Source organism: Myotis daubentonii, chromosome 11 (genome assembly GCF_963259705.1).
Source record: "Myotis daubentonii chromosome 11, mMyoDau2.1, whole genome shotgun sequence".
NCBI lineage: Eukaryota > Metazoa > Chordata > Mammalia > Chiroptera > Vespertilionidae > Myotis > Myotis daubentonii.
In genome coordinates, this window is record NC_081850.1 from 80,039,776 (window position 1) to 80,065,662 (window position 25,887).

At 52.9% G+C, this 25,887-nt stretch overlaps 3 protein-coding genes across 4 annotated transcripts; 1 reads left to right on the top strand and 2 right to left on the bottom strand.

Annotated features, from left to right (window-relative positions):
• Nucleotides 1-1,500: 1,500 nt before the first annotated feature.
• On the bottom strand, nt 1,501-20,600 carry LOC132212536 (histo-blood group ABO system transferase-like). Of its 2 annotated transcripts, XM_059658451.1 has the most exons (7): nt 20,475-20,600; nt 6,582-6,651; nt 5,889-5,945; nt 4,992-5,039; nt 3,313-3,348; nt 2,716-2,850; nt 1,501-2,321 (listed from the first exon to the last, which is right to left on the bottom strand). In XM_059658451.1, the coding sequence occupies exons 1-7, from the start codon at nt 20,485-20,487 to the stop codon at nt 1,634-1,636; spliced, it is 1,047 nt and encodes a 348-aa protein (XP_059514434.1). In that variant the 5' UTR covers nt 20,488-20,600; the 3' UTR covers nt 1,501-1,633. The 2 variants fall into 2 exon arrangements, with proteins under 2 accessions (XP_059514434.1, XP_059514435.1); XM_059658452.1 differs by lacking the exon at nt 4,992-5,039.
• Nucleotides 8,014-11,674, top strand: LOC132212525 (apoptosis inhibitor 5-like). Its single transcript, XM_059658431.1, is given in 2 exon segments — nt 8,014-9,426; nt 9,428-11,674. Coding segments are annotated over 2 exon segments (1,515 nt in total). The 5' UTR covers nt 8,014-8,109; the 3' UTR covers nt 9,626-11,674.
• A 320-nt stretch (nt 20,601-20,920) lies between the features above and the next one.
• Nucleotides 20,921-25,852, bottom strand: SURF6 (surfeit 6). The gene is made up of 5 exons (XM_059658450.1): nt 25,653-25,852; nt 24,930-25,133; nt 24,301-24,389; nt 23,027-23,230; nt 20,921-22,877 (listed from the first exon to the last, which is right to left on the bottom strand). Exons 1-5 carry the CDS (start codon nt 25,744-25,746, stop codon nt 22,398-22,400), a joined length of 1,071 nt encoding a protein of 356 aa, XP_059514433.1. The 5' UTR covers nt 25,747-25,852; the 3' UTR covers nt 20,921-22,397.
• Nucleotides 25,853-25,887: the final 35 nt, after the last annotated feature.

The following is a 25,887-nucleotide window of genomic DNA, read 5'->3' on the forward strand; positions in this document are numbered from 1 at the left end:
GCCAGCCTCCCTCTTGTTCGTAGGCATTGTCTGTGCCCCCGCAGCGGAACATGGGCCATTTCCGATTTTCCCTCCCCCGTCGTGCTGAAGGGAACCGCTGCGTCCATACACCTTCCCTTGTTTATTTAGGACGGGGTCTAGCAGTGGAGGTTCTCGGTCTAACGTCACATGATTGTAAGGCGTCGGGCAGTTTCCTACATCGGGGTCACACTGAGCCTTATTTGGGGAAAGCAGGGGCATGGAAACCTGGGGCTGACCCCTCAGGGCGGCAGGGAGGAGGAGCAGGGCCTGGAGTGGAGGTGATGAGGGTCCAGCTATAAGCCAGTCCGTGGCTGATAGTCACGGGAGACTCCTCTCACAGAGTGACCGAGAGGTGCCCGGCTCACACAGGAGGAAGGACAGGGTGGGTGCCCAGGCTCAGGGAGGGGCTGGGGCTTCATGGTAGTGGGTGGGGTATCCAGGTTAAGTGAGACACCCCGGAGATGGAGGGGGTGATAGCTGCCTGAAATCAGAGCCTTTGCCACTGCAAAGCACCCTGGCATTCCCATAGGACACAGACCTCAGAGGACAAATACCTCTGCTAATGGGTGACTGCCCTGTCCCTGCCCGGGAGAGGGACCAGCGGGGCCAGGAGCCCCAGCATTTCACACCCGGGGGGGAGGGGCCTTCCTGAGGGGCACAGAAGTCCTTTGGAGCAAAAGACACACGTTTTCTTGACCATTAGCAACGTCCTGTTCTTAGGCAGAAATACTTGCTTCAGTCCCAGGGAACCTGCAACCCCCAGGGAACTCAGGGTGGCCTGAGGCGACGGGGAGGGGCTGCCCTGCTCCCAGTGGGCAGTGGCAGGACCTTGGGCTGGATGGGCAGCCAGGCAGCTGCCAAGAGGGTCGGAATCAGGCCTCACTGGCACTTGGGTCTCACCTCCACCTCTGCCTGGGCCTCACCTGCATCTGGGACTCACCTGCACCTGGCCCTCACCTGCATCTGGGCCTCACCTGCACCTGGCCCTCACCTGCATCTGGGCCTCACCTGCACCTGGGCCTCACCTGCATCTGGGCCTCACCTGCACCTGGGCCTCACCTGCATCTGGGCCTCACCTGCACCTGGGCCTCACCTGCACCTGCATCTGGGCGTCACCTGCACCTGGGCCTCACCTCCTCCTCTGCATGGGCCTCACCTGCACCTGCACCTGGGACTCACCTGCACCTGGGCCTCACCTGCACCTGGGCCTGTGCGCTGAAGGCGCCATTCAGCTCTGAGCAGGACTCAGGAAGGGAAAGGAAGAGAAAGGACTGGCCTCAAGCAGGAGCCAGGGCCCCTGGGTCAGTGGTAGGACCCCTGCCCTCCTTGGGAGGGACTTCGTCTGGGACCCCGTTTGTCAGGAGGGGCCGGGACCACCTGCCTCACCTGAGCGGAAGGGCCCAAGGGGCACCCAGGGGGAGCGATGGCCAGGCCGCTCCAGGCCCCGTGCCCGGGAGTGGGTCCGGTCTCCTGCTGCCTGTGCACAGGGCAGAGGTGCCCCAAGGCCTGTGTTTGGGGGTTGGGGCAGTGCCAGGCTCCCAGTTTCCCTCCACAGGACAGAAAAGGGAAGCGCAGTCGGCCCCCAGCCCTCCTCGCGCCCCAGGCTTGCCCCTCAGTTGCGGATTTGCTGATGGTTCTTGGGCACCGCCATGAACCTCAGCTTCCTCATGACGGCCGGCCGGCCCAGCAGCTGCTCGTCCCACAGGTACTCCGGGGACAGCACCTTGGTGGGCTTGTGGTCCAGCAGGTACCGGTTCAGGTGGCTCTCGTCGTGCCAAACGGCCTCGATGCCATTGGCGCGGTCGGCCATCATGGCCTGGTGACAGGCCTTGGTGAGCCGCTGAACCTCGGCCACCGACCCCCCGAAGAGCGCCCCCATGTAGTAGAAGTCGCCCTGGTCCGGGGGGATGTAGGCCTGGGACTGCGGCCGGCGCTCATAGCTGAAGGCCTGGCGGGCCGCCCTGTAGAAGCCGGGGTGCAGGGTGCCGAAAAGCGGGGACAGGATCTCCACGCCCACGTGGTCGCTGAAGCGCATGTCCACGTCCACGCACATCAGAAAGTCCACCTCCCACCGGAAGCGCCGCTCACAGAAGTCGCTGATCATCTGCATGCGGCTCATGGAAATGTCCTGCCAGCGCGCGGCGCCCTGGACCTCGAGCACCACCAGGCGGCGGCCCTCCCCCAGCGCCACGCTGGGCACGTCGGCCGGCCGGTCAGTGAAGACGTAGTAGTGGACTCTGTGCCCCACCATGAAGTGCTGCTCCGCTGTCTCCAGGAAGAGCTGCAGGAAGACCACGTACCTGCGGGGACAGGGGAGGCAGGGAGGCGGGAGGTCACGGGAGCCAGGCCAGGCCCCACCTGGGCCACGCAGAGCGTGCACCTTCTTCCAGGGACCCACTCCCCTGGCCGCGCCTGAGTGGGAAGCCTTGGCCTCCCTAATCCTCTGCTCCCGGAGATGAGGGGCCGGCAGCACCCCAACATATGGAGGAGGGCTGAGGCTCCGGGGGCGGAGCAGGGGCAGCCCCTCAGTGAGTAGAGCTGGACCTGGGTCTCACCTGAGCTGTGCTCCCCTCATCCCCCCAGGTCCCCATCTCCTGGCTGACCCCATCCCATTATGCCTGGACACAGGACAGACCCTCCCTGACCTGCCACTCCCACCTCCGCTCTCTGCCCTCCATCCTGCCACCCACTCACTTCTTGATGGCAAACACGGTGAGCCCGACCGTGACGTTCTGGAGCCGGAACTGCTCGTTCAGGATGTCAATGTTGAAGGTCCCCTCCCAGACGATGGGCGCCAGCCACGGGGTCAGGACCAGGACGTCTTTCCTCCTGCGCCGACAGCCCACAGCCACGGTGAGCGGGCGGGAGGGGGACACACTCCGCCCATGCTCCCTGCCGCCCCGGGCGCCCCACTCGGCCCCACGCCCTCGGCGCCCAGGCGGACCATCCTTCCAGAGGACGTGGCATCGGCAAGCAGCCCGCCTGCTGCCAGTCCAGATGCAAACGTGGGAGATGCCCCCTTACCAGCTCTGCACCCTGAGGACCCGGGGCAGCGGGACCTGCCGGCCAAGGGGACCCCCTGCAGGAAGGCCCACCCTCCAACTGTCTTGGTGAACAGAGGCAGAGAACAGGGGAAGCGCAGGGGGAAGCACAGAGACTCTGTGGGCTCCAGGCTCAGAGCCCAGGCCAGCCAGAGCACGGAGTGGGCGGAGCCAGGCCCGGGAGCCAAGTCAGTGGCCTGCCCTTTAGGACACCGGGAGAGTGACAGTGAGCTTCAATAAATGTACTCACGAGGGCGTCAGCACCACGGGCTGCGGATAAACCATCCTGAAAAACAGCACAGCGCGGCCTGAGTGTCGGGGAGACCCATGGAAGTCGCCGGCAGGGCAGGGTGGCTGCTGAGAGTGCCAGGCTGTGCCCTCTCCCCGGACCCGGAGCCCAGGCTCCTCCGCAGGCACCTCGGGGAGGCTGGGCCTCTGCGTGTCGCTTCCCCGCGTGTGCACTGGGCCCTGGATCTAAAGGCCTCGGCCTTTGCCTCCCTCTGACCCGAAGTGGCGGGATCCCAGGGTCCCGCCTCGGTTCACTGTGGGCGGGAGGGCCGGGAAGTGCCCTCTGGGAGGGTGGGTGCCCCAGGGGGGAGCTGGCCCAGAGGAACGGCCGTCAGACAGCAAGGGGCTCTGCTGGGCGACAGGAACACCCTGACGTGGCCGTCACGGGAGCAGCTCCAACAGCAGCTGCGGCTCCGTCAGGGGCCACAGCCTGGGCCGTGTGTGCACAGCGGCCAGTCGCAACCGAATCCTGTGGAGGCCCGAATGTGGGCCAGCGGGCCGTGGGTCATTGTAAAATGACCGCCATGTGCGCTCCGGGATGCAGTTAAAGTAGGGTGTGTGCCTGGCTGCTGTGGCTCGGTTGGAGCATCGTCCCAGGCACCGAAGGTGGTGGGTTCGATTCTGGGTTGGGGCACAAATGAGAGGCAACCGAGTGATGTTTTTCTGTCATGTCGATGTTTCTCTCTCTATTCCCCTCCCTTTCTCTTTCTCTATAATCAGTTTTTTTAAATCCTCAAGTGAGCATTTAAAAGTAGGGCGTCAGCCTTGACAAGGAAGGAAATTCTAACAGACGCCATACATGATGACCCTGTGGCCACTGTGCCGGTGAAGCCATCCAGTCTTGCCCAGCTGGCCTGGCTCAGGAGTTGAGCATTGACCCATGAACCAGGGGGTCAATGGTTCGATTCCTGGTCAGGTTGCGGGTTCGTTCTCCAGGAGGGGGCATGCAGGAGGCAACCGATCAATGATTCTCTCTCATCGTTGATGTTTCTCTCTCTCTCTCCCTTCTTCTCTGAAATCAATAAAAAATATATTTTATTTAAAAATATAAATAAAGAAAATAAAGAATGAGCAGGCCACAAAAGGACAAACCCTGTGACATGAGGTCCCCACACCAGCTCCTGGAAGGTGGGGGGGGGTCCCATGGGGACAGAGTGTCAGTTTGGAAGATGGAAGGTCCTGGCGATGGTGGTGGTGGCGGCTGCCAACAGCGATTGTCCCCAATGCCACTGAGCTCTACTCCTAAAATGGCTCAGATGTAAGGGTTTCGGCCGTGTGTAAGTTACTACAGTGAACATTTTAAAACAAAAAGGTAGGGTGGCTGCCCTGTCTCAGATCACCCGAGGTGGTCCCTTTCAGCACCAACAAAAGCCCACAGCCCAGGACAGCCAGCCTGTTGGTCACCCCTTCAAAGCAAACGCCATCAACTGGTCAAGGCAGGCAGCAGCCCCATGTGGGTCTCCCCGGGGTAGCGGGGGGGGGGGGGGGGGTAGTCTGACCGGGTCCTGGGAAGGAAGCAGCCATCTCCATCTGTCCCCAGCGCCCACCTCTGTCCTCCGCCAACCGCCCCCCCTGCACACACACACACACACTGGGACTGGAGGGCAGGTATCGCTGGGTGGGCCATGGAAGACACTGTACCTCGGTAATTTCACAACTTGCATCTCCGTCGGTTTTCTAGCGGCCTCGCTGCCGAACGAGAACAGAGGGTTTTACCGGGAGAACTCGGCTCAAGTGCAGGGATCAGAGCTGGGGTCCCGGTGGAGGGGGACAGGGCGGCCTGGTGTGTGGTCATGGGCTTCACCTTAAACAAGCCCTCACTGTGCGCAGTGGGCCCGGCGCTGCCTGGGTCCCTGCACGTCTCAGATGTGGGGACCTCGGCGCAGCCGGAGCCGCTGGGCCCACGTTCAGCAGACGCTCTGACTGAGGCTGAGCAGGTACTGGCTGCACTCCCAGCGTGCGGGGCCCAATCCCCGCCCTGCACACCGCCGGCCTCGGCCCGTTTCTCACAGATCAGATGCATACCAGCTGATGCCGTGGGCCTTCCGAAGCCAGGTCACCAAGGGCATGAGCCCAGGCTCCTCTCTCTTGGGGACACTGATCTTGCAGCCCCCACCCTGGCTGGTACGGAGGAGCTGGCCCGAGGCCAAGGGCGGGGAGAGAATAAATAGGTCCTGGCAGGAGGCGCAGCAGGTGCAAAGGCCCAGGGTCTGACCGCAGGCTTGTCAGGAGGACAAGAGGCCCTGGGGCAGAGGCGGCAGGCAAGCAGGAGGTCATTCATGAGGCACACAGAGCCCCCCGCCCATCTCCCCTACCGGAGGCAGGAGGTCAGAGGGAGGTCAGAGCTAAAGCCAGACGTGTGGAGTCAGTCCTGCCCAGGTGACCCTTCAAGGTCAGGGACTTGGCCGAGCTGCTCTGAGTGTGGGGAGAGGGACGAGACAAGCAGGAGGCCCTGACCCACCGATGGGTTGCTGGGTCCTCAGAGCATGGAGCAGTGCCCAGGCTGTCAGGGCACGTGACCCGCCCACACTCACTCACCCTTCACCTTCTGGTCTGGTCTCCAGCATCGGGATTCTTGGGCTCAGGACCCCCATGCTGTGGAAGAGCCCCCCAAAGGCCCTTGTTGAGGAGCTGGTCTGGGACGGCCTGTCCACCTCCCCACACAAAGCAGATGAGCCAGGTCATGACCCCGAGCTCCCCAGAGCAGCTGCCCTTGGGCAGGGCGGGGCCAGTCTCCCCAAAGCTCAGGTGACTGGTCCCAAGGAGGGGCAGTCACTGGTGCCCCCATGCGAGCCCCTGCGCGGCTGGAGCGGGTCCCGTGCATGGCCGGCTGGTCCCAGGCTGCCCCCGGACGGGTTCCTGGCAGGGCTCTGCCCCAGGAGAGCGGCTGTGACCTCACTTCCCGTTCCAGGACCTTCTCCATCTGGGAGCGGCTGACAGCGCGGCTTCCGCACTCGCAGCCACGCAGCGGAGGGGTCCTGGCCTCGCCAACTCCCCACTAGTGACGTGGGGGGAGCACAGCTCACCCACAAGGTGGGGCCTCAGTAGGAGGGAGTGTGAAGCCGGGCGGTGGGTCGCGAGGCGGCTGTCACCAGTCCCGTCACTACAGCTGTGATCCCGGGGTGGCAGGATTGGGGGGAACAGCTCAGGGCGCCCCACTGGGATCCGACTGGCTCCTGCTGCTGCTTCCTGCAAGCCCGGCAGACCCAGAGGGTCTCTCACGCTTCTTACCCAAAGAAGACCAGGAGGACGGTGATCAGAAAAAAGGTCAGAGGTCGAAGGGAGCAGCACTTAGATTTTCCTGGAAAACAGACGGGAGGGAACACAGCCTTTGCCGCCGTTCGTCACACAGCGTGTCTTGAAGGTTCTCCATGTCACCCGCACCAAGGCCGTTCCTTTTTTATTGTTGAGCAGCCTCTGTGCAGGTGACAATTTGTTCGTGCTTCACCTGTTGGTATTTTGAGGCCCCCCCCACCCCGCCCCGCCCCGCCCCGCCCCATTTGGGCCTGCCAATTTCTTTTTTTTTTTTTTTAAATATATTTTATTGATTTTTTACAGAGAGAAAGGGAGAGAGATAGAGAGTCAGAAACATCGATGAGAGAGAAACATCGATCAGCTGCCTCCTGCACATCTCCACTGGGGATGTGCCCGCAACCCAGGTACATGCCTTTGACCGGAATCGAACCTGGGACCTTTCAGTCTGCAGGCCAACGCTCTATCCACTGAGCCAAACCGGTTAGGGCTGGACCTGCCAGTTTCTATAGACATTTAGGTACGGGTGTATTCGTGGACACAAGTTTTCGACTGTCTTGAGTGACTAAGCACCGACTAAATCCACGCAGGTGGTAGGTATAACGTGGTCAGAAGCCGCTGATTGTTTTCCGAAGCGGCTGTAGGGCTTCCGCTCCCGCCAGCAGCGCAGAATTCCAGGTGCTCCCGTGCTTGCCGACGTGTGACACTTCCACATCCCCCCTGTCTCCCTCCCACCCGATCACCCCCACCCCCATCCCAGACCCAGGGGACACGTAGTGGTATCTCATTGCGGCCAAGACTAATTATAAAAACCCTGTTCCTAGCCCTGACCGGTTTGGCTCAGTGGACAGAGCGTCGGCCTGCGGACTGAAGGGTCCCAGGTTCGATTCCGGTCACGGGCATGTACCTTGGTTGTGCGGGCACATCCCCAGTGGGGAGTGTGCAGGAGGCAGCTGATCGATGTTTCTCTCTCATCAATGTTTCTAACTCTCTATCCCTCTCCCTTCCTCTCTGTAAAAAATCAATAAAATATTTTAAAAAACAAAACAAAACCCTGTTCCTCATCATGTGTTTTGGAATCTTTCCCTATTTGAAGTTGGGTTGTTTCCGGGTTTATTACTGAGAAGCTGAAGTTATTTACATAATGTGGACCCGAGTTCCGTGACGATATGCAATTGATGATATGCATATTGCAGAGATTTCTCTCAGTTTGTGGCTTATCTGATCACCTTCTTAATTTTGTGTTTTGAAGTGAAGGTTTGCATCTTGACAAAGTCTAATTTACTTTTTTCTTATGGTTTGAGCTTTTTTTCCTGTCTCATCTAGTGAGTTTTTGCATACTCCAATGTCGTGAATATTTTCTCCTGAAATTTTGTAACTTTTAAAAATATATATATTTTTACTGACAGTGCGGCTCGCGAGCTGGGGGCAGGAACTTCGGGGGCGGCGGTGGAGCCGGCGCGGACAACGACGACCGCAGGAGCGAACCCTCGGCTTGTCGCTCGCCATGCCGACCGTGGAGGAGCTCTACCGCAACTATGGCATCCTGGCCAATGCCACGGAGCAAGTGGGCCAGCATAAAGATGCCTATCAAGTGATATTGGATGGTGTGAAAGGTGGTACCAAGGAAAAAAGATTAGCAGCTCAGTTTATTCCAAAATTCTTTAAGCATTTTCCAGAATTGGCTGATTCTGCTATCAATGCACAGTTAGACCTCTGTGAGGATGAAGATGTATCAATTCGACGGCAAGCAATTAAAGAGCTTCCTCAATTTGCCACTGGAGAAAATCTTCCCCGAGTGGCAGATATTCTAACCCAACTTTTGCAAACAGATGACTCTGCAGAATTTAACTTAGTGAACAATGCCCTATTAAGTATATTTAAGATGGATGCAAAAGGGACTTTAGGTGGCTTATTCAGCCAGATCCTTCAAGGAGAAGACATTGTTAGAGAACAAGCAATCAAATTCCTTTCTACAGAACTTAAGACTTTACCAGATGAGGTCTTAACAAAGGAAGTAGAGGAACTTATACTAACTGAATCCAAAAAAGTCCTAGAAGATGTGACTGGTGAAGAATTTGTCCTGTTCATGAAGATACTGTCTGGCTTAAAGAGCTTACAGACAGTGAGTGGAAGACAGCAACTGGTAGAGTTGGTGGCTGAACAGGCTGACCTAGAACAAACCTTCAACCCGTCAGATCCCGACTGTGTGGACAGGCTCTTACAGTGCACTCGGCAGGCGGTACCCCTCTTCTCGAAAAATGTGCATTCCACAAGGTTTGTGACTTACTTCTGTGAGCAGGTTCTACCTAACCTCAGCTCCTTAACTACTCCAGTGGAGGGTCTTGATATACAGTTGGAGGTATTGAAACTGTTGGCAGAAATGAGTTCATTTTGTGGTGACATGGAAAAGCTAGAAACAAATTTAAGAAAATTGTTTGATAAGCTATTGGAGTACATGCCTCTCCCTCCAGAAGAAGCAGAAAATGGGGAGAATGCTGGTAATGAAGAACCCAAGCTGCAATTCAGTTATGTGGAATGTTTGTTGTACAGCTTCCACCAGTTGGGTCGAAAACTTCCAGATTTCTTAACAGCCAAACTGAATGCAGAAAAGCTCAAAGATTTTAAAATTAGGCTGCAGTACTTTGCACGGGGCCTGCAGGTTTATATCAGACAACTTCGCTTGGCTCTCCAGGGTAAAACAGGCGAAGCCTTAAAAACAGACGAGAACAAGATTAAAGTTGTTGCATTGAAAATAACAAATAACATCAATGTTTTAATCAAGGATCTCTTCCACATTCCTCCCTCTTATAAGAGCACAGTTAACATTATCCTGGAAACCTGTACAGAAGGTTGAAATTGGGCAAAAGAGGGCCACTGAAGATACAACTTCTGGTTCACCACACAAGAAATCTCCAGCAGGACCAAAAAGAGATGCAAGGCAGATTTATAATCCTCCTAGTGGGAAATATAGCGGCAATTTGGGCAACTTTAATTATAAGAGGAGCCTTCAGGGGAAGTAGAGGTGGCGGAGGTTGGGGAGCACGAGGAAATCGTAGTCGGGGAAGACTCTACTGAATAAGACATCTCATTCTTCAGCATCGTCATGAGCTTAACATACTTAAATTCTACTACTCATTGGATTGCCGGGGATGTCCCTGAAAAGGACTGCTGCCTTCAGCTAAAAACTTATTGTTCTTTATACCTTTGTATGTATGATCTACTTTTGTAACAGACCATGGTTGTGTCCAAGGTAAAACCACAGCAATATTTTTGGATGCTTTGTGCGCAATCTTGTTTTTGCAATATCATCATTATTCAGACTTCATATTGTGAATCTTTTAAACATCTTAATAATTTGTTGAGAGCTATTCAAATCTAAAATATAATGAAATTCTATTTCTGATAACTGGTAAAGATGATCAGTTTTGAAAGCTTACTGATTTTCTTCTCCCCTCTGTCCTTTCCCCCCAATATATAGAGAAGAGTAATGGTCAATTTTAACATTTGGTTTTCATTGGGTTTTTTTAATAAAGCTGCTAGGCAATGGTTCAGCATTCCTACCTAGTGTACTAAGAGCAAAATACTTAAATGTAGAAATATTACATTTTTAGGAGAATGTAAGCTGCTTTGCACTGCTTACTTAACTCTTCTCCATATGTTGTGATAAGCTTTTGAATATGGGATCTTACTATTTGAATAGAAATGTGTATGTATAATATACATACATACATAAGATATATATGTGTGTGTATATATATACATATATATATGCATGCTGACGACACAACATAAATCATTTCTTAAAATTCCAGGAACAGGTAATCTTTGACATGGTGATTACCCTTTTGAGGCTGAATCCATTATTAACTTGTTATCTAGGTTTTCTTCCCAGTAGTGAGGGATTTTGAGTCCGTTGCACTTACATGATTATTGTTATTTAAAACTGAAAATAAACAAAGGCTGCATTTTCAAAGATGAGTTTGGCGATCCCTTTTGGAGAAATACAGCCAAAATACTGAATCTGATGTACATATAGGTTTCTACAGGATGACACAGAATAATTTAGAATTTGGGAATTGAATAACCAGGGCAATCCAGGAAAAGTGACTTGATAACATGTTCTACCAGTAATAAGGGATTCTCTCTGTTTGCTTTTGCCACTTTGAAGATTTAACTTCTCAGGTTATTAATCAAAATCATTGTATAAGTTAGCCAATAGAATGTTTAGGTTAAAAAACAAATGGGGGCTTTGTGGAGTGTTTAATGTCATGGGCATTTTTAGTAGCATAGGTCCTTAGCTCTGCATTTGAATGTTTCATATATTTTTTGTTTCACAGTTAATATTTCCTCCCCAAGTTTGCTACTCAAATCCAGTGTCTGAGTAACATTTTCTAGTAGTTTGGCATATTTTTTGAGGAATAGTTAGTAATTCCAATGGCAGTGTCTTCAATACTGTTAACCCTTACATTGGGGAAAAAACAAAACCCCTTTGTTAGAAATACTGCACATGTTTATGGGATAAATATTTTTTGAAGACTAGAATTATACAAGTGAGCATAAGAAATTGGTCAGCTTGATTATGGAGTGGTGGCAATAATCTAAACATTCCAAAAGACAATGAGCTGAACCTAAGCTCCCTTGGAATCTGAACAGACATAGGAATACGGAATTGCTATTTGAAAACTGTGACCAGGTGGCCGAAAGCCATTTCAAGTATAGGAACTGTATTAGGACTACAATTATATAAATTTGAACTTTAGGGGTAACTTTTCCTCTCTTTTTTAAAGAGTATTGTAAACTCAAAGCTGAGCAGAATTGTCTCTACTTTAAGTTTGATATTGAGTTGACTGTGTTTCTTCCTTTGCCACCTCATTGTTCCCCTTCCCTTTCCTAAGGCAATAATGCACAACTTAGGTTACTTTTGCTTCAAAAATTTGAATGAATAACTTCATGTCATGATTGTTTTTCTTTTGCAAGACATCTGTTTATCACATTGTTCAAAAGTAAGTGTTTCCTTATGCTTTTGAAATAAATTTCCTTTTGTAATTAAAAAAAAAATAAAAAAAAAATATATATATATATTTTTACTGATTTCAGAGAGGAAGGGAGAGGGAGAGAGAGATAGAAACATCAATGATGAGAGAGAATCATTGATCGGCTGCTTCCTGCACACTCCCCACTGGGGATCGAGCCTGCAACCCAGGAATGTCCCTGATCAGAATCAAACCCGGGACCCTTCAGTCCCCAGGCTGACGCTCTATCCACTGAGCCAAACCAGCTAGGGCAAGAAATTTTGTAACTTTTCTTTTTTTAATATATTTTATCGATTTTTTTTACAGAGAGGAAGGAAGAGAGATAGAAACATCGATGAGAGAGAAACATCGACCAACTGCCTCCTGCACATCTCCCACTGGGGATGTGCCCGCAACCAAGGTACATGCCCTTGACCGGAATCAAACCTGGGACCTTTCAGTCCGCAGGCCGACGCTCTATCCACTGAGCCAAACCGGTTTCGGCATCTTTTTAAATATTTTTTATTGATTTCAGAGAGGAAGGGAGAGGGAGAGAGAGATAGAAACATCAATGATGAGAGAGAATCATTGATCGGCTGCCTCCTGCACGCCCACACTGGGGATGATTGAGCCCTCAACCCCGGCATGTGCCCTGACCGGGAATTGAACCATGACCTCCTGGTTCATAAGCTGATGTTCAAACACTGAGGAGCATGCTGGCCAGGCAGAAATTTTGTAATTTTTGTCTATGGTGTGAAGGATTGAGGTTCTTTTCTGTTTTTCTTGTTCTATACAGATATCTAGTAATTTCAGCTATTTGAATTGAAAATGTTTTCCTTTCCCCATTTTATTCTTTTAGCCCTCTATTGAAAATCCGTGTGTGTCCCCCAAAATGTATATACACTTTAACAGCTGAGAGCTCAATTTTGAAAATGAAATGATTATAATAAACACTGCCTTTATAATTATTCCAAGTGTGTGCATACATTTTTGGGGGGCAATCTATATATCTGGAGCCTGGGTTCTGTCCCATTGATCTGCAGGTCTATTCCAATACCAACCTGTACGGATCACTGTAGCTCTGTAATACATCTTGAAATAAGGACGTATAAGCCCTTAAAGTTCTTTTTCCACTTTCAAATTTGTTTTGGCTATTCTGGGACCTTTGCATTTCCATATAAATTATAGAATCAGCTTGTCAAATTTTATAAAAAGGTCTTCTGGAGTTTTGGTTGGGATTCTGTAATTCCATAGATCAATTTGAGGAGAAGGGAGAGTTTAACAACCCTAAATCTTCCAACCCATGAACATAGTCTTTCTCTCCACTCATTATATCTTCTTACATTTCTCTGGCAATGCTTGGTGGTTTTAATTGTATAGACATTGCTCTTAATTCGATAAACTCATCCCTAAGTGTTTCATGCTTTCTGATACTGTTGTAAATAGTATTTTTAAATTGTCATTGTCTGATTGGCTGTAGCAAGTATATAGAAATATGATTGGTTTGTATAGTGAGTTTGTATTCTGTAACCTTGCCGGGCTTATAACAGGATGCAATGTACATGACAATAATAGCGCCAAGTGAAGAGCATGAAATGAAGAACTATTGAGCAAAGAAATGTCACCAGACAACAACTCAAATACACAGAAAGAGTTTAAGAGTAGCCCTAGCCGGTTTGCTCAATGGATAGAGCATCGGACCTCGACTGAAAGGTCCTGGGTTCAATTCCAATCAAGGGCAGGTACCTCGGTTGCAGGCTTGATCCCTGGCCCCCCTCACATTGATGCTTTTCTCTCTCAGTCTCTCTCCTCTCCTTTCCACTCTCTTTAAAAAAATCAGTGGAAAAATATCCTCGGGTGAGGATTAACCAACCAAACAAACAAACTAAAGAAACAGAGAGTAAAGCAAATGGCTAATATGAAGTTTAAAATAAAATTCTTGAAAAACACTTTTCTCCTTCTTTGCCCTAATGTAAAAGAAAGAAGATTGTTTAAAGTAGTACTTACAAGACAGTATTTCTGAGTTCATAAAATACATGAATGAACATATATGACAAGAGAGGAGGGAAGAAATGGAGCTAAATGGAGAAAAGTTTCTGTATTCTGCTGGAATTAAGTTGGTATAGACTGAAGTAAATTATGTAAATTGGAATGCATAATCTCCAGAGCAACCACTAAAAGAAATAACTTACAAACATATCCTTAAAAACAGCAAGGGAATTAAAACAGTGCAGTGGGAAATATCTATTTAACGTAAAAGAATATTGTAAGGAGAAACAAAAGAGCAAAAACTCACAAAACATAGAGAAAACCAATAGCTAAATGGTGGCTGGAAATCCAATCACAGCAATAACAACATCAAATGGCATTGAATGCTATCGGAAGGCAGACATTGTCAGACTGGATTTAAAGAAGAGCTTCAACTCTAAGCTGTCTTCAGGAGACATACCTTAGAAATGAAGACACACATAGGTCTGGTGTGCAAGTAGAGTAGAAGGTATACCCAGCAAATAACCATAGGCCTGGAGAAACCAAATTCATCTAGGTGGAAAGTATAGCCTCTCGCCGTTTAAAGATGGGAATCCTGCTAAGAAATGCGTCCTCAATGAAACCAAGAGCTGGTTCTTTGAAAAGATAAACAAGATTGACAAACCTCTTGCCAGACTCACCAAGAAGCAAAGAGAGAGGACCCAAATAAACAAAATCAGAAACGATAGAGGCGAAATAACAACAGGCCCCACAGAAATACAAATGATTGTTAAAAAATACTATGGACAGCTCTACTCCAACAAACTAGACAACCTGGAGGAAATGGACAAATCCTAGAAAAATACAACATTCCAAAACTCAATCAGGAAGAATCTAAAACTCTCAACAGGCCAATAACTATGGAAGAAATTGAAGCAGTCATCAAAAAGCTTCCATCAAACAAAAGCCCCGGACCAGACGGCTTCACAGGGGAGTTTTACCAAACATTCAAGGAAGAACTAAAACCTATCCTCCTCAGACTACTACAAAAAATTCAAGAGGAAGGAACACTTCCAAGCTCATTCTATGAAGCCAGCATCACCCTAATACCAAAACCAAGTAAAGACAACACAATGAAAGAGAATTACAGGCCAATATCCCTCATGAACATAGATGCCAAAATCCTCAACAAAATCTTAGCAAATCGGATCCAGCAGTACATCAGAAAGATCATACACCATGACCAAGTAGGATTTATCCCAGGGATGCAAGGATGGTACAATATCCGCAAATCAATAAACGTGATACATCACATAAACAAATTGAAAGACAAAAACCACATGGTCATATCAATTGATGCAGAAAAAGCATTTGACAAAATCCAACACCCATTTTTGATAAAAACTCTCAGCAAGGAGGGAGTAGAAGGATCATACCTTAACATAATAAAAGCCATATATGACAGGCCCACAGCCAACATCATACTCAATGGACAAAAACTAACACCATTTCCCCTAAGAACAGGAACAAGACAGGGATGCCCCCTCTCACCACTCCTGTTCAACATAGTACATTGGAACTATTAGCCATTGCAATTAGGAAGAAGAAGAAAAAATAAAAGGCATCCAAATTGGAAAAGAGGAAGTAAAACTGTCCTTATTTGCAGACACATGATATTATACATACAAAACCCTAGAGACTCCATCAAAAAGCTACTAGACTTAATACATGAATTTGGCAATGTAGCAGGATACAAAATTAACCCCAAGAAATCTGAGGCATTTCTATACACCAATAGTGAACTTTCAGAAAGAGAGATTATAAAAACAATCCCATTTTGCTGGGGTCCAACCCCAGCAGGTCCAGGGGTCCCCAAAGGTGTGGACGGAGTCGGCGAAGAAGGAATGACATGGAGATGGTGTTCAGTTGATCAGCAGCCTAGCCAGGATCTCTAGCCAGGATCTCCAGCCAAGTTCTGGTCTGGATCTTCAGCGAAGTTCTGGTTAGGATCTCCAGCCAGGTTCTGTGTCCATGTTCTCTTGCTAGGTTCTCCAGCCAGGTTCTGTAGCCATGTTCCCTTGCTAGGTTCTCCAGCCAGGTTCAGTAACCAGGTTCTAGTCAGGTTCTCTTGCCATGTTCTATCCAGTTTCTGTAGCCAGATTCTGTCTCTAGGTTCTTCAGCCAGGTTCTCTTGCTAGGTTCTGTCTCTAGGTTCTGTGGCCAGTTTCTGTCCAGGATCTTTTGCCATGTTCTCTCCAGTGAAGTTCTTTTGTCTCTAGGTTCTGTGTAGTTTCTGTGTCCTGTTGTCTTGTTACATCTGTATTTATACCAGTTGATTCCAATCCTATCAATCTCTATTCCAAAGGTTAGGGTGTTTCTTATCTCCATTCCAGGGAGTAAAGATTATGTAGCTTAAGCATGATTGTTTGTAGTTAAAGTGATTAATTACCCGCCTGGCACTTAGTTAAGGGGTTTTATTCCCTCCCTAACTTCAGAGGAAAATCCCTACCTGGGGAAACAACCTTTCTCAGAGAGGTGACCTTGGTTAAAACACATAGTGCCAAGAAGGTGAGCAAACATATTAAGAACAGTATGCCATATATGCCAGGTCCCTTGAAACAGCAAGGATGGACTGGCTCCCGGCACCATTTACCATCGCACCAAAAAAATTAAGCTACCTAGGAATAAACTAAAGAGGTAAAAGACCTCTACTCAGAAAACTACAGTACATTGAAAAAAGAGATAGAGGAAGACATAAACAGATGGAAGAACATACCGTGTTCATGGATTGGTAGAATCAACATCATTAGAATGTCCGTACTACCCAAAGCAATCTATAAATTCAACGCACTTCCCATTAAAATACCAACGGCATACTTCACAGATCTAGAACGAACTCTCCAAAAATTCATCTGGAATAAAAAAAGACCCCGAATAGCTGCAGCAATCCTGAGAAAGAACAAAGTAGGTGGGATCTCAATACCAGATAACAAGATGTATTACAAAGCCACTGTTCTCAAAACTGCCTGGTACTGGCACAAGAACAGGCATACAGATCAATGGAATAGAATAGAGAGCCCAGAAATCGGCCCGAACCAATATGCTCAATTAATATTTGACAAAGGAGGCAAGAACATACAATGGAGCCAAGATAGTCTCTTCAATAAATGGTGTTGGGAAAATTGAACAGACATATGCAAGAAAATGAAACTAGACCACCAACTTACACCATACACAAAAATAAACTCAAAATGGATAAAGGACTTAAATGTACAACAGGAAACCATAAAAATTCTAGAAGAATCCAAAGGCAACAAAATCTCAGACATATGCCGAAGCAATTTCTTCACTGATACAGCTCCTAGGGCACTTGAAACTAAAGAGAAAATGAACAAATGGGACTACATCAAAATAAAAAGCTTCTGCACAGCAAAAGAAACCATCAACAAAACAACGAGAAAACCCACTGCATGGAAGAACATATTTGCCAATGTCATATCTGATAAGGGCCTAATATCCAAAATTTATTGGAAACTCATACAACTTAACAAAAGGAAGATAAACAATCCAATCAAAAAATGGGCAAAGGACCTAAATAGACACCTTTCAAAAGAGGACATTCAGAAAGCCAAGAGACATATGAAAACATGCTCAAAGTCACTAATCATCCGAGAGATGCAAATCAAAATAACAATGAGGTACCATCTCACACCTGTCAGACTGGCTATCATCAACAAATCAACAAACGACAAGTGCTGGAGAGGATGTGGAGAAAAAGGAACACTTGTGCACTGCTGGTGGGAATGCAGACTGGTGCAGCCACTATGGAAGACAGTATGGAGTTTCCTCAAAAAACTGAAAATGGAACTCCCATTTGACCCTGTGATCCCACTTCTAGGAATATATCCCAAGAAACCAGAAACACCAATCAGAAAGGATATATGCACCCATATCTTCATAGCAGCACAATTCATCATAGCTAAGATCTGGAAACAGCCTAAGTGCCCATCAGTAGACGAATGGATTAGAAACCTGTGGTACATCTACACAATGGAATACTATGCTGCTCTAAAAAGGAAGGAACTCTTACCATTTGCAACGGCATGGATGGAACTGGAGAGCATTATGCTAAGTGAAATAAGCCAGTCAATGAAGGAAAAATACCACATGATCTCACTCATTCATGGATAATAGAGACCATTATAAACTTTTGAACAATAATAGATAGAGGCAGAGCAGCCTCGAACAGACTGTCAAACTACAGCAGGAAGGCCGGGGAGGGTTGGGGGGCAGGAGGGAGGGGGGTAAGAGATCAACCGAAGGACTTGTATGCATGCATATAAGCATAACCAATGGACATAAGACACTGGGGGGTAGGGGAGGCCAGGGGATTGTCAAGGGCGGGGGGGGGGGGGGGAAGGACACATGTGTAATACCCTTTGTAATACTTTAAGCAATAAAAAAAAAAGAAAGAAAAAAAAAGAAATGCGTCCTTAGGCAATCTCGTTGTACGAACTTGGATGCAGAAACCTAGATGGCACAGCCCACACCACACCCAGGCTGTGTGATGGACCCTGCTGCTCCTGGGCTATAAGCCGGTGCGGCATGTTCCTACACAGAACAACACGAGGTTAACTCACACACAAGAGAAAATGATGCAAATCAGAGGCGCAGGAAACACAAGATTTATGAGGCTGGTGCTGGTATAACACCCCCCCAGCTGAGGGCAGGCCATTGGGCCGCAGGCCCGACATAGGGAAGAGAGAGGCGGGAGGGGCATGGCAGGTGGGCAGGGACTGTGGGGAGTGCCAGCAGCAGGAAACCACCCGATGTGGAGGATCCAGGGCCACAGGTGAGGCAGAGGCCACCCCCAGAGAGACCGGAAGCGGGAACACTAGGCCCCGGGGTGGTCTGGGTAGGATGGGCAAAATGGTGGTGTGGTGCCTGATGATGAGATGTGAGCACAGGGAGGGAGAGGTCCTGGGGGCTGGTAGGGGATCTGTAAGGCTGGACAATCTTCCAGGCTCGCAAAGGCACAGGGAAAAAAACAGCCAAACGTGTCTCTAGACTGCCGTTGGCCGACTAAGTTAAAAAAACAGAGAACACGTTAGTTGCCACTAATCAAGGAAGTAATTTAAAACAGCTCTTTCTTTCTTTTTCGTATTAAGATCCAAAGGGCTTAGGGCGTTTCCCGTGCAGCCAGGGAAGCATCTGCTTAGTGCTGGGAAGAGGGAGGGGACAGAGGGCGCTGCCAGGAGAGCTCAGGCCGCAGCGCCAAGCATCAGGCCAGGGAGTGGTTTTCCACAGAAGAACAGTTTTGCCCAAAGTCATGTAGAATTCATGCAAAGCTAGAGCCCAAACCCAGGTCCAGGGTGACACCCTGCCCGGTGTGCGTGGGACCAGCTGGGTCCCCAGGACGCAGGATTAAAGTGCTAAAATCAGGACAGACCTAAGCCACCTGGGGAGGAATCTGCCACTTTGCCAGGTCGCTGACCTTCAGATCCGGGTTGTCGCTGGTAACCCTTCCCACCCCCCAGCACCTGTGCCCACCTGGGCCTCTCTGCTTTGGGAGGGCAGACTCAGGAAACAAGAGACAGAGCAACACGGGGGCCGCTGGAGGGAAAAGGGGGACATATGTAGTACTTTCAACAATAAAGAATTATTAAAATAAAAGAGACAGAGCAGCCCCTCCCCCGCCCCCTCGGCCTGCAGACAGGATTTGGTTCAGTCGGGCCCCTGCCTCAGGCCCAGTCCCAAGGACTCAATGACCAAACTCCATAGAGAGGAGCGTCCAGCGAGACGTGCTTTCCTCGGGCACAGCTGCCCGGTCCGGTTAGCAGACTGACCTGTCTCCCTGAAGGACCCCAGGCCCCTTCTCGCAGGCTCCGGCAGGGCCCCACAGTCGTCCCGCCCTGTCCCTGGGGCCCAGGGAACAGAGGGGAATGGGGTCCTCCTCCCGGGCCCTCCCAGCTTCTCCCAGGAAGGGGTGACTCCAGGGGCTGGGTGTGACCCCCCTGTGGGTGGTCCTGGGAGGTCCAGGCCCACAGGCTCGTCTTCACATCCACTCAGCTGGGCCCGTGCTTAGGAGTGCTGCTCTGAAGGTTCACTGAGGCCACACTGCAAGCCCAGCGAAGGGCCCCAGGTGAGAAAGTGGGCCTGCCCACAGGGCAGGTTAGGGCACATGGGACAGGGTCAGAGGGTGGGCGCAGGGCAGCCCCTGGGCCTGCTGCTGGTGCACTGGGTCTCCTCTGAAGGGGGGTCCTGAGCATCCCAGAGTCCAGTCCCCCCCCCCCCCCCACAACCTGCAGCCACTGACTCTAGCAGGTAGAACCTGGAGTTGTCCCCAGGCAGCCGCAGAGGCAGAGACCACTGCTGGGGGAGGGCCACCCCTCCCCCCAGGAATGTGTAGCAGAGTCCACCGTCCTGACCAGGTGGGGGTCCGGCAGGAAGGAGCCTAGTGCTCTGCCCCTTCCCCTTCTCCTCCCTCACCCTCTGCCCTCCCCCCCACACACACAGCAGGTACCCTGGGTCCCCCACCAGCTCCTCGGAGGACGGGGGCCTGCTCTGTCACGGCGGACCTCACACAGAAGGAAGGCCCCTTGCTGCCCTGCTCTGCCCTCTGGGGCCCGAAGCGGAGGGCAGGGGAAGGGGCTCCACCTGCAGGAGGGCTGGCCGGTGGCAGCTTCGCAGGTCAGGCACCAGGACATCGCCCCGAGGGTCTGCCTTCCGCCCCGGCCACCACCACCCTGGCCACATTCTCTTACCTCCCTGGGCACCATCATCACACTCGGGCAGCTCCCCAGACCCTCTCTGTCCACTGCTCAGCGCCGCTGGCAGCCCCCGCCGTGAAGCCCGTGGTCACCCAGGGCCCTTGCCCCTCCCTGCTCACCTGTGGGCTCCATGGCTCCTCTGAGGACGCAGGCCAGGCCAGTTGCCTGGAGGCCGAGGCCAGGAATGGGAGGTGCAGGTAAGCCTGGCAGCTGTTTTGACCTGGGGCTGTCACAGGAATCTGAGAACCATGCCCAGTCCCTGCCTGGCACAGCCCCACCTTCCCTCCTGGTGGGAGGAGCCAGGCAGCTTTGCAGTGTGTCCGGATCTGGCAGCCAGGCAGCTCAGTCCCAGACCTTCCGCTAGGTGCACCACCGCTGGTGCTGGCGATATTTTACGGACAACCGAGGGACACAGCGGCCCCATCGGTGGCTGCCCTGCTCTCAGAACCAAGCCCAGGGTTTTGCCCTGCTCGCCTCACCCCACTCCCCAACCGTCTCCAGCCTGGGTGCCTTCATAAGTACATTGAAGACCTTTTCAGTTACAGCCCCGATTGTTACTCTGAGCTCAATGAAGGTATTTTTATTTCTTGTTTTTAATAGCGGAGGACCTTACCCTGTGTGGTTTGTTTCCTTTATGTTTTTTTTTCCCCCAGTAATTTGAAAGATGTGGAGTTTAGCCTGGCAGGTGTTAAGATTCAGTTGTTGAGTATCAACCCATGCACCAAAGGTCACTGGTTTGACTCCCCGTCAGGACACATGCCCAGGTTTCAGCTTCCATCCCTGGTGGAGGCCATGCAGGAGGCAGCCAATTGATGTTTCTTTCTCACTGATGTCTCTCTCTCGCTCTCCCTTCCCCTCTAAGGATCAATTTTAAAAAAACAAAAAACATTTGAACTTTAATCCAGTGGGAAATTGTTAGTCATAATTTCATAAACCTTTCATCCTCTATTTGCTTAAACAATGTGATATTAATGCCCTTTCATGAGTTATGACACTGACTCATTCTCTGTGTACTTACCCGTATTTTCCCTCCCCACCCAATAGGATAAACTTTGTGTTTATATACTGAATAAACTTAACCTTCAATACTTGAATTTTCACGTCCAAATGGTATCATTTATTTACATAAAGATGAAGAAACACCCTTTTCTATTTGAAAATACATTTTTATTGCCCTGGCTGGTTTGGCTCAGTGGATAGAGTCGGCCTGCGGACTGAAGGGTCCCAGGTTCAATTCAGATCAAGGGCACATACCCCGATTGCAGGCGCGATCCCCAGTGGGGGGCATGCAGGAGGCAGCCCATCAATGATTCTCTCATCACTGATGTTTCTCTCTCTCTCTGAAATGAATATATATATATATATATTTAAATGTTTTTGTTGATTTCAGAGAGAGGGAGATAGAAAGATCAATGATAAGAATCATTGATAGGCTGCCTCCTGCAACCTGGGCACGAGCCCTGACCGGGAACTGAACCATGACCTCCCGGTTCATAGGTTGATGCGCAACCACTGAGCCGCGCAGGCTGGGCTGTTAGGATTCTTAATGTGCATGTTTACCTTGAACTCTAATTCTCACCCTTCTTACAAATAGAACAATGCCATTCCAGTCCCACCCGAGGTCACCGCCTTCCCTTCCCCCAGTGACCAGCCGTCAGCTCCATCCTGGGCTCGGGCTGCGGGCGCTGGTTTTTGTCGCTTCCAAGTGACGCCGGCAGCCACCAAGGCCTTTCCTTCCTGCTCCTGTGAACACGGCAGGGGAGGAGCAGCGAGCGCCCCAAGTCCCAGGGCCTCCACACTGCTCCCTCGCCCCTCAGCCTGCACACTTGGGGGGGAGGGGTGGTGGTTCCCGGAGTCACAAGAGAAGGCGGGAGCCCACCTGGTCCCCTCCCCTGGGGCCTGGGCTCCTGTTCTCAATAACGTCCTCCCTCGCCCACGTGACCCAGCCTGTGAGTGAGTGTGAGTGCGCATGGGCTGGGGCCGGCCCAGCGCTGCTGCAGCCGCAGGGGGGCCGGGGGCCAGGGCGGGGCCGCCAGGCGCCCTCAGGCCAGGCCGGCCCGCTCCAGGTCCTGCGGCAGGACCCGGCCCTTCTTGCGGGCCTTCTCCAGGCGCCGCTCGGCCTTGGCCGCCTTCTTCCGGCGCAGGTTCTGGCGGCGGTGCTCCTGCCGCCGCTGCATCTTCTCCACCACGTGGGCCGTGCGCTTCTCCCACCGGCGCTGCCGCTGCGCCCGCCGCTTCTCCTTGCGCTTCAGCGCCGCCTGCAGCAGGCGCTCGTCGTCGCGGACCCGCACGCCCTCGGCCCGGTACAGCGCCGCCGTCCACTGCATCTTGCTCTCCAGCGCCCGCGCCTTCCCCGCGTCCTGCTCCCGCAGCTCCTCCAGCCGCTCCTGCCGCGCCTGCAGCCGCTCCAGCAGCTGCCGGTAGTTCTTGCCCGTCAGCGGCGGCAGGTTCCCCTTCAGCTTCTGCCGCTTCTCCTTCCGGCGCTGGGCCTTGCTGGCCGGCTCCTCGCCGCCCACCTCCACCTCGGGGAGCAGGGGGACCAGGGCGCGTCACCGCCGGCTCCCCACCCGCAGCCCCGGGGACCCGTACCCGCAGCCGCAGCCGCAGCCGCAGCCCCGGGGACGCGCACCGCCAGGGCCAGCGCGCCCGTGCCTCCCGCACCGGCCCTCACCTTGTTGAACAGCAGCCCTGCCTGGCCCTGCGCCTCCTGGCCGGGCGCCTCGGGGGCCGGGTCCGCAGCCTCCACGGGCCCCGCGGCCTTTGCCGCCTTCTCCTTCGCCCTCAGCTCCCTCCGCTTCCTCTTCTTCCGGTCCCGCTCCTGCTTCCGCCGCCGTCTTTTCTCCAAAGCGGCGGGGGACAGCTCCTTGGTGGCGCCCTGGAGAGGGAAAGCCTGTTCGCGGTTCTCCCAACTTCCGGCCCCAGCCCCGCGCGTGGGATCAGGGCGGGGGCTCGGGAGGAAACCCGTGTGCAGACAAGGGCCCACTGCCTGTCCGACTCTGAGATGACCTGTCACCCAAAATGTGACTGACCCCAGAGGGACCAGGGGACCCCCAAGTAAGAACCACAGCTTCCAGGTCCCAGGCAATTACCGGGGTGCTTTACAGACTCAGTTTCACCAAATCGTCCCGAGACCCGGCTCGGCAGATGCCGTCCACCTCTGTACAGACACGTGGGGCAGGTGGCTGGGCCAAGGCCACACAGCCCCCGGTGTTGCTTGGATCGGCGCCTGTGCCGACTACGGCACTGCTCTGTGGGACAGGCCCAAGCTCTGCGTCACCCTCCTACCCCCCTCCACACACACACCCCGTCACCAACAGCCTTCACCCCCCTACCCCCGGCCAACACGAGGGCCCAGACCGACTACCCAGGCCCCACGGCAGGAAGGCAGGGCCTGGAGCTGAATCGCCTCTAGGAACGGGCCCTGGGCTTGCCCAGGGCAGTGGGGAAAGAAGGGGGGGCTGTCCCCACACAGCAAGAGGCCCGGGGGAGGTCCCCAGCACCAGGGCAGTGGTGGCCGAGCCAGAGGGCGAAGGATGCCATTCAGAGAGGCTGAGGCTGGTTCGGTCTCCGCCTCTGCTGTGGCGTCACTGGGCAGGTCACCTCATCCCAGGCCCCGCCTACCTCACGCTGCCGGGACATTCCGACGGATGGAAGTGTCCAGCACAGGCGGCGTCCCGGGGGGAAGGGGCCGAGCTTCTCCTAGGCCAGCAAAAGGCAGGTGTCCCTGGGGACTGAGGCTCCCCGAGACAAGAACACCGGCCTCTTGCAGAACGGAGCCGCTGCGCCCCTCCTGTCAGCCCCGCATGTCCCTGAAATGCGGCTCAGGCCCACAGTGGCCGGCAGAGCTGGGGGCCGACCCCGCAGAGCACACCTCCTCTCCAGGCAGAGGGGGAAACCACGGCAGCAAACACGCTGCTCCTGGCCCCCGAGCGCTGCCCCACCTACCTGGCCCCGGGCCTCCTGGATCTTCTCATGCAGCCGTTGCCGCAGAACATCCAGGGCAAAGAGGGAGTCGGACTCCGTGGCCGGGCCATCTGCAAGGAAGGAATCAGGACTGAAAGAGGCTCCCCTCCCCAGGGCCCAGCTTCAAAGCCCCGTCTCCACGCACTGCCTCCCCTGTGGCCGGTGACGGATCTGCAGGGCAGTTCCAATACATTGCACCACCTCTTCAGCCTGGATGGGCCCCCAGATCCTCAGGGTCAGGACATGCTTGTGTGTGATGACAAAACCTCCCTGCGGGTCAAGCCAAACCCACCTTCCATCCCGCCAACTCCTGCAGCCTGTGCTTCCCCTGTCAGCATTCAGGACGCCCCTGCAGATACTTGAGGGCAGCGATACGATCAAAGCCACGCTGTTCTAGGTCCTCACAGCCTTGCCCTGCACCAAGTCTGGAACCACCGTGCACTCCCTGGGATGCCCTCTGCCCACAGGGCCTCTGAAAGCCCGCTCTTTGGAAAGGGGAGCCCCCCCTCCGTTAGTCACCCCAGGGTGCCTGACACCACCTTTTCTTACTAGAGGGGAGCGTGTCTGCATGGATCCCAGCTGGCCCTGCCCAGCGTCCTGCAGCTCCTCACCTGCAGGGACCCCGGAGGAGTCAGAGGCCCTCTCCTGCTTGGCTGCCAAGGGCTTCCTGGCCTGGGAAGCTGCCCGAGGCTTCTCCCCCAGGGCCTGGGCCTTGGACTCCACGGCCTTCTCCCTCTGCTCCCGGGGTTTCTTCTGTGCCCTCTTCCTCTTCTTTTTGGGGGGGCCAGCAGCTTCTGAGCCTTGAGCTTTGCCCCCTGGAATACAAAAGGAGGCAGTGATGCGGCCCCAGTCTGTGGCCCATTCAATAGGCAGGAGGCTCTGATCCCAGGAGGATGCCCACGGCGGACCAGGATGAAGGATCCCGTGATCCTTACCCGTGGAGCTCAGAACCACAAACTTCCTAGACTGGCCGCGCGTATCAGAACCCTGACCCACTTGCCCACACTGGGCCCGGCAGTGAGATTCATGCTGGGTTCACACCAAGATTTCGCCTCGAGGACATTCATCACAACGTTATTCAAGTGACGCACCAGGTGGGCAGATGGCGCTGAAACCCTCGGGCCCCGGGCTGCGGCGCCCGACGACCAGGGAACACCGGGGACTTTAAACACCACTTGTACTTCCTGTTAGTATGTTACCCGCTCGTGTCACGCACACACGTGTCTAGTTCACCCCACGGCTCCTCGGGGTGCGGGGCGGTGCAGGCCGCGGCAGGGCGCGGGGCGGGGGCACCCCTTCCGAAGCCCTCCCGGTCCCGGGCGAGCTGCGCTTACTCGACTTGCGCTGGTGCGGCTCGGGGCTGGGCCGGGCGCAGATCTTGCTGGCCAGGCTCTGCAGATAAGCGTCCTTGGCGAGCAGGGAAGCCATGGCCGGAGGCTCGGGGGGGCTCCCTCGGGGTGCTGCTCCGGGGCACGGGGGCGCAGCGCCCTACGTCAGTGCCGGTCCCCCGCCCGCGCGACGCTAAGCAACCCAGGTCGCGGCCGCCGCGCCGCTCGCCGGGGACACCAC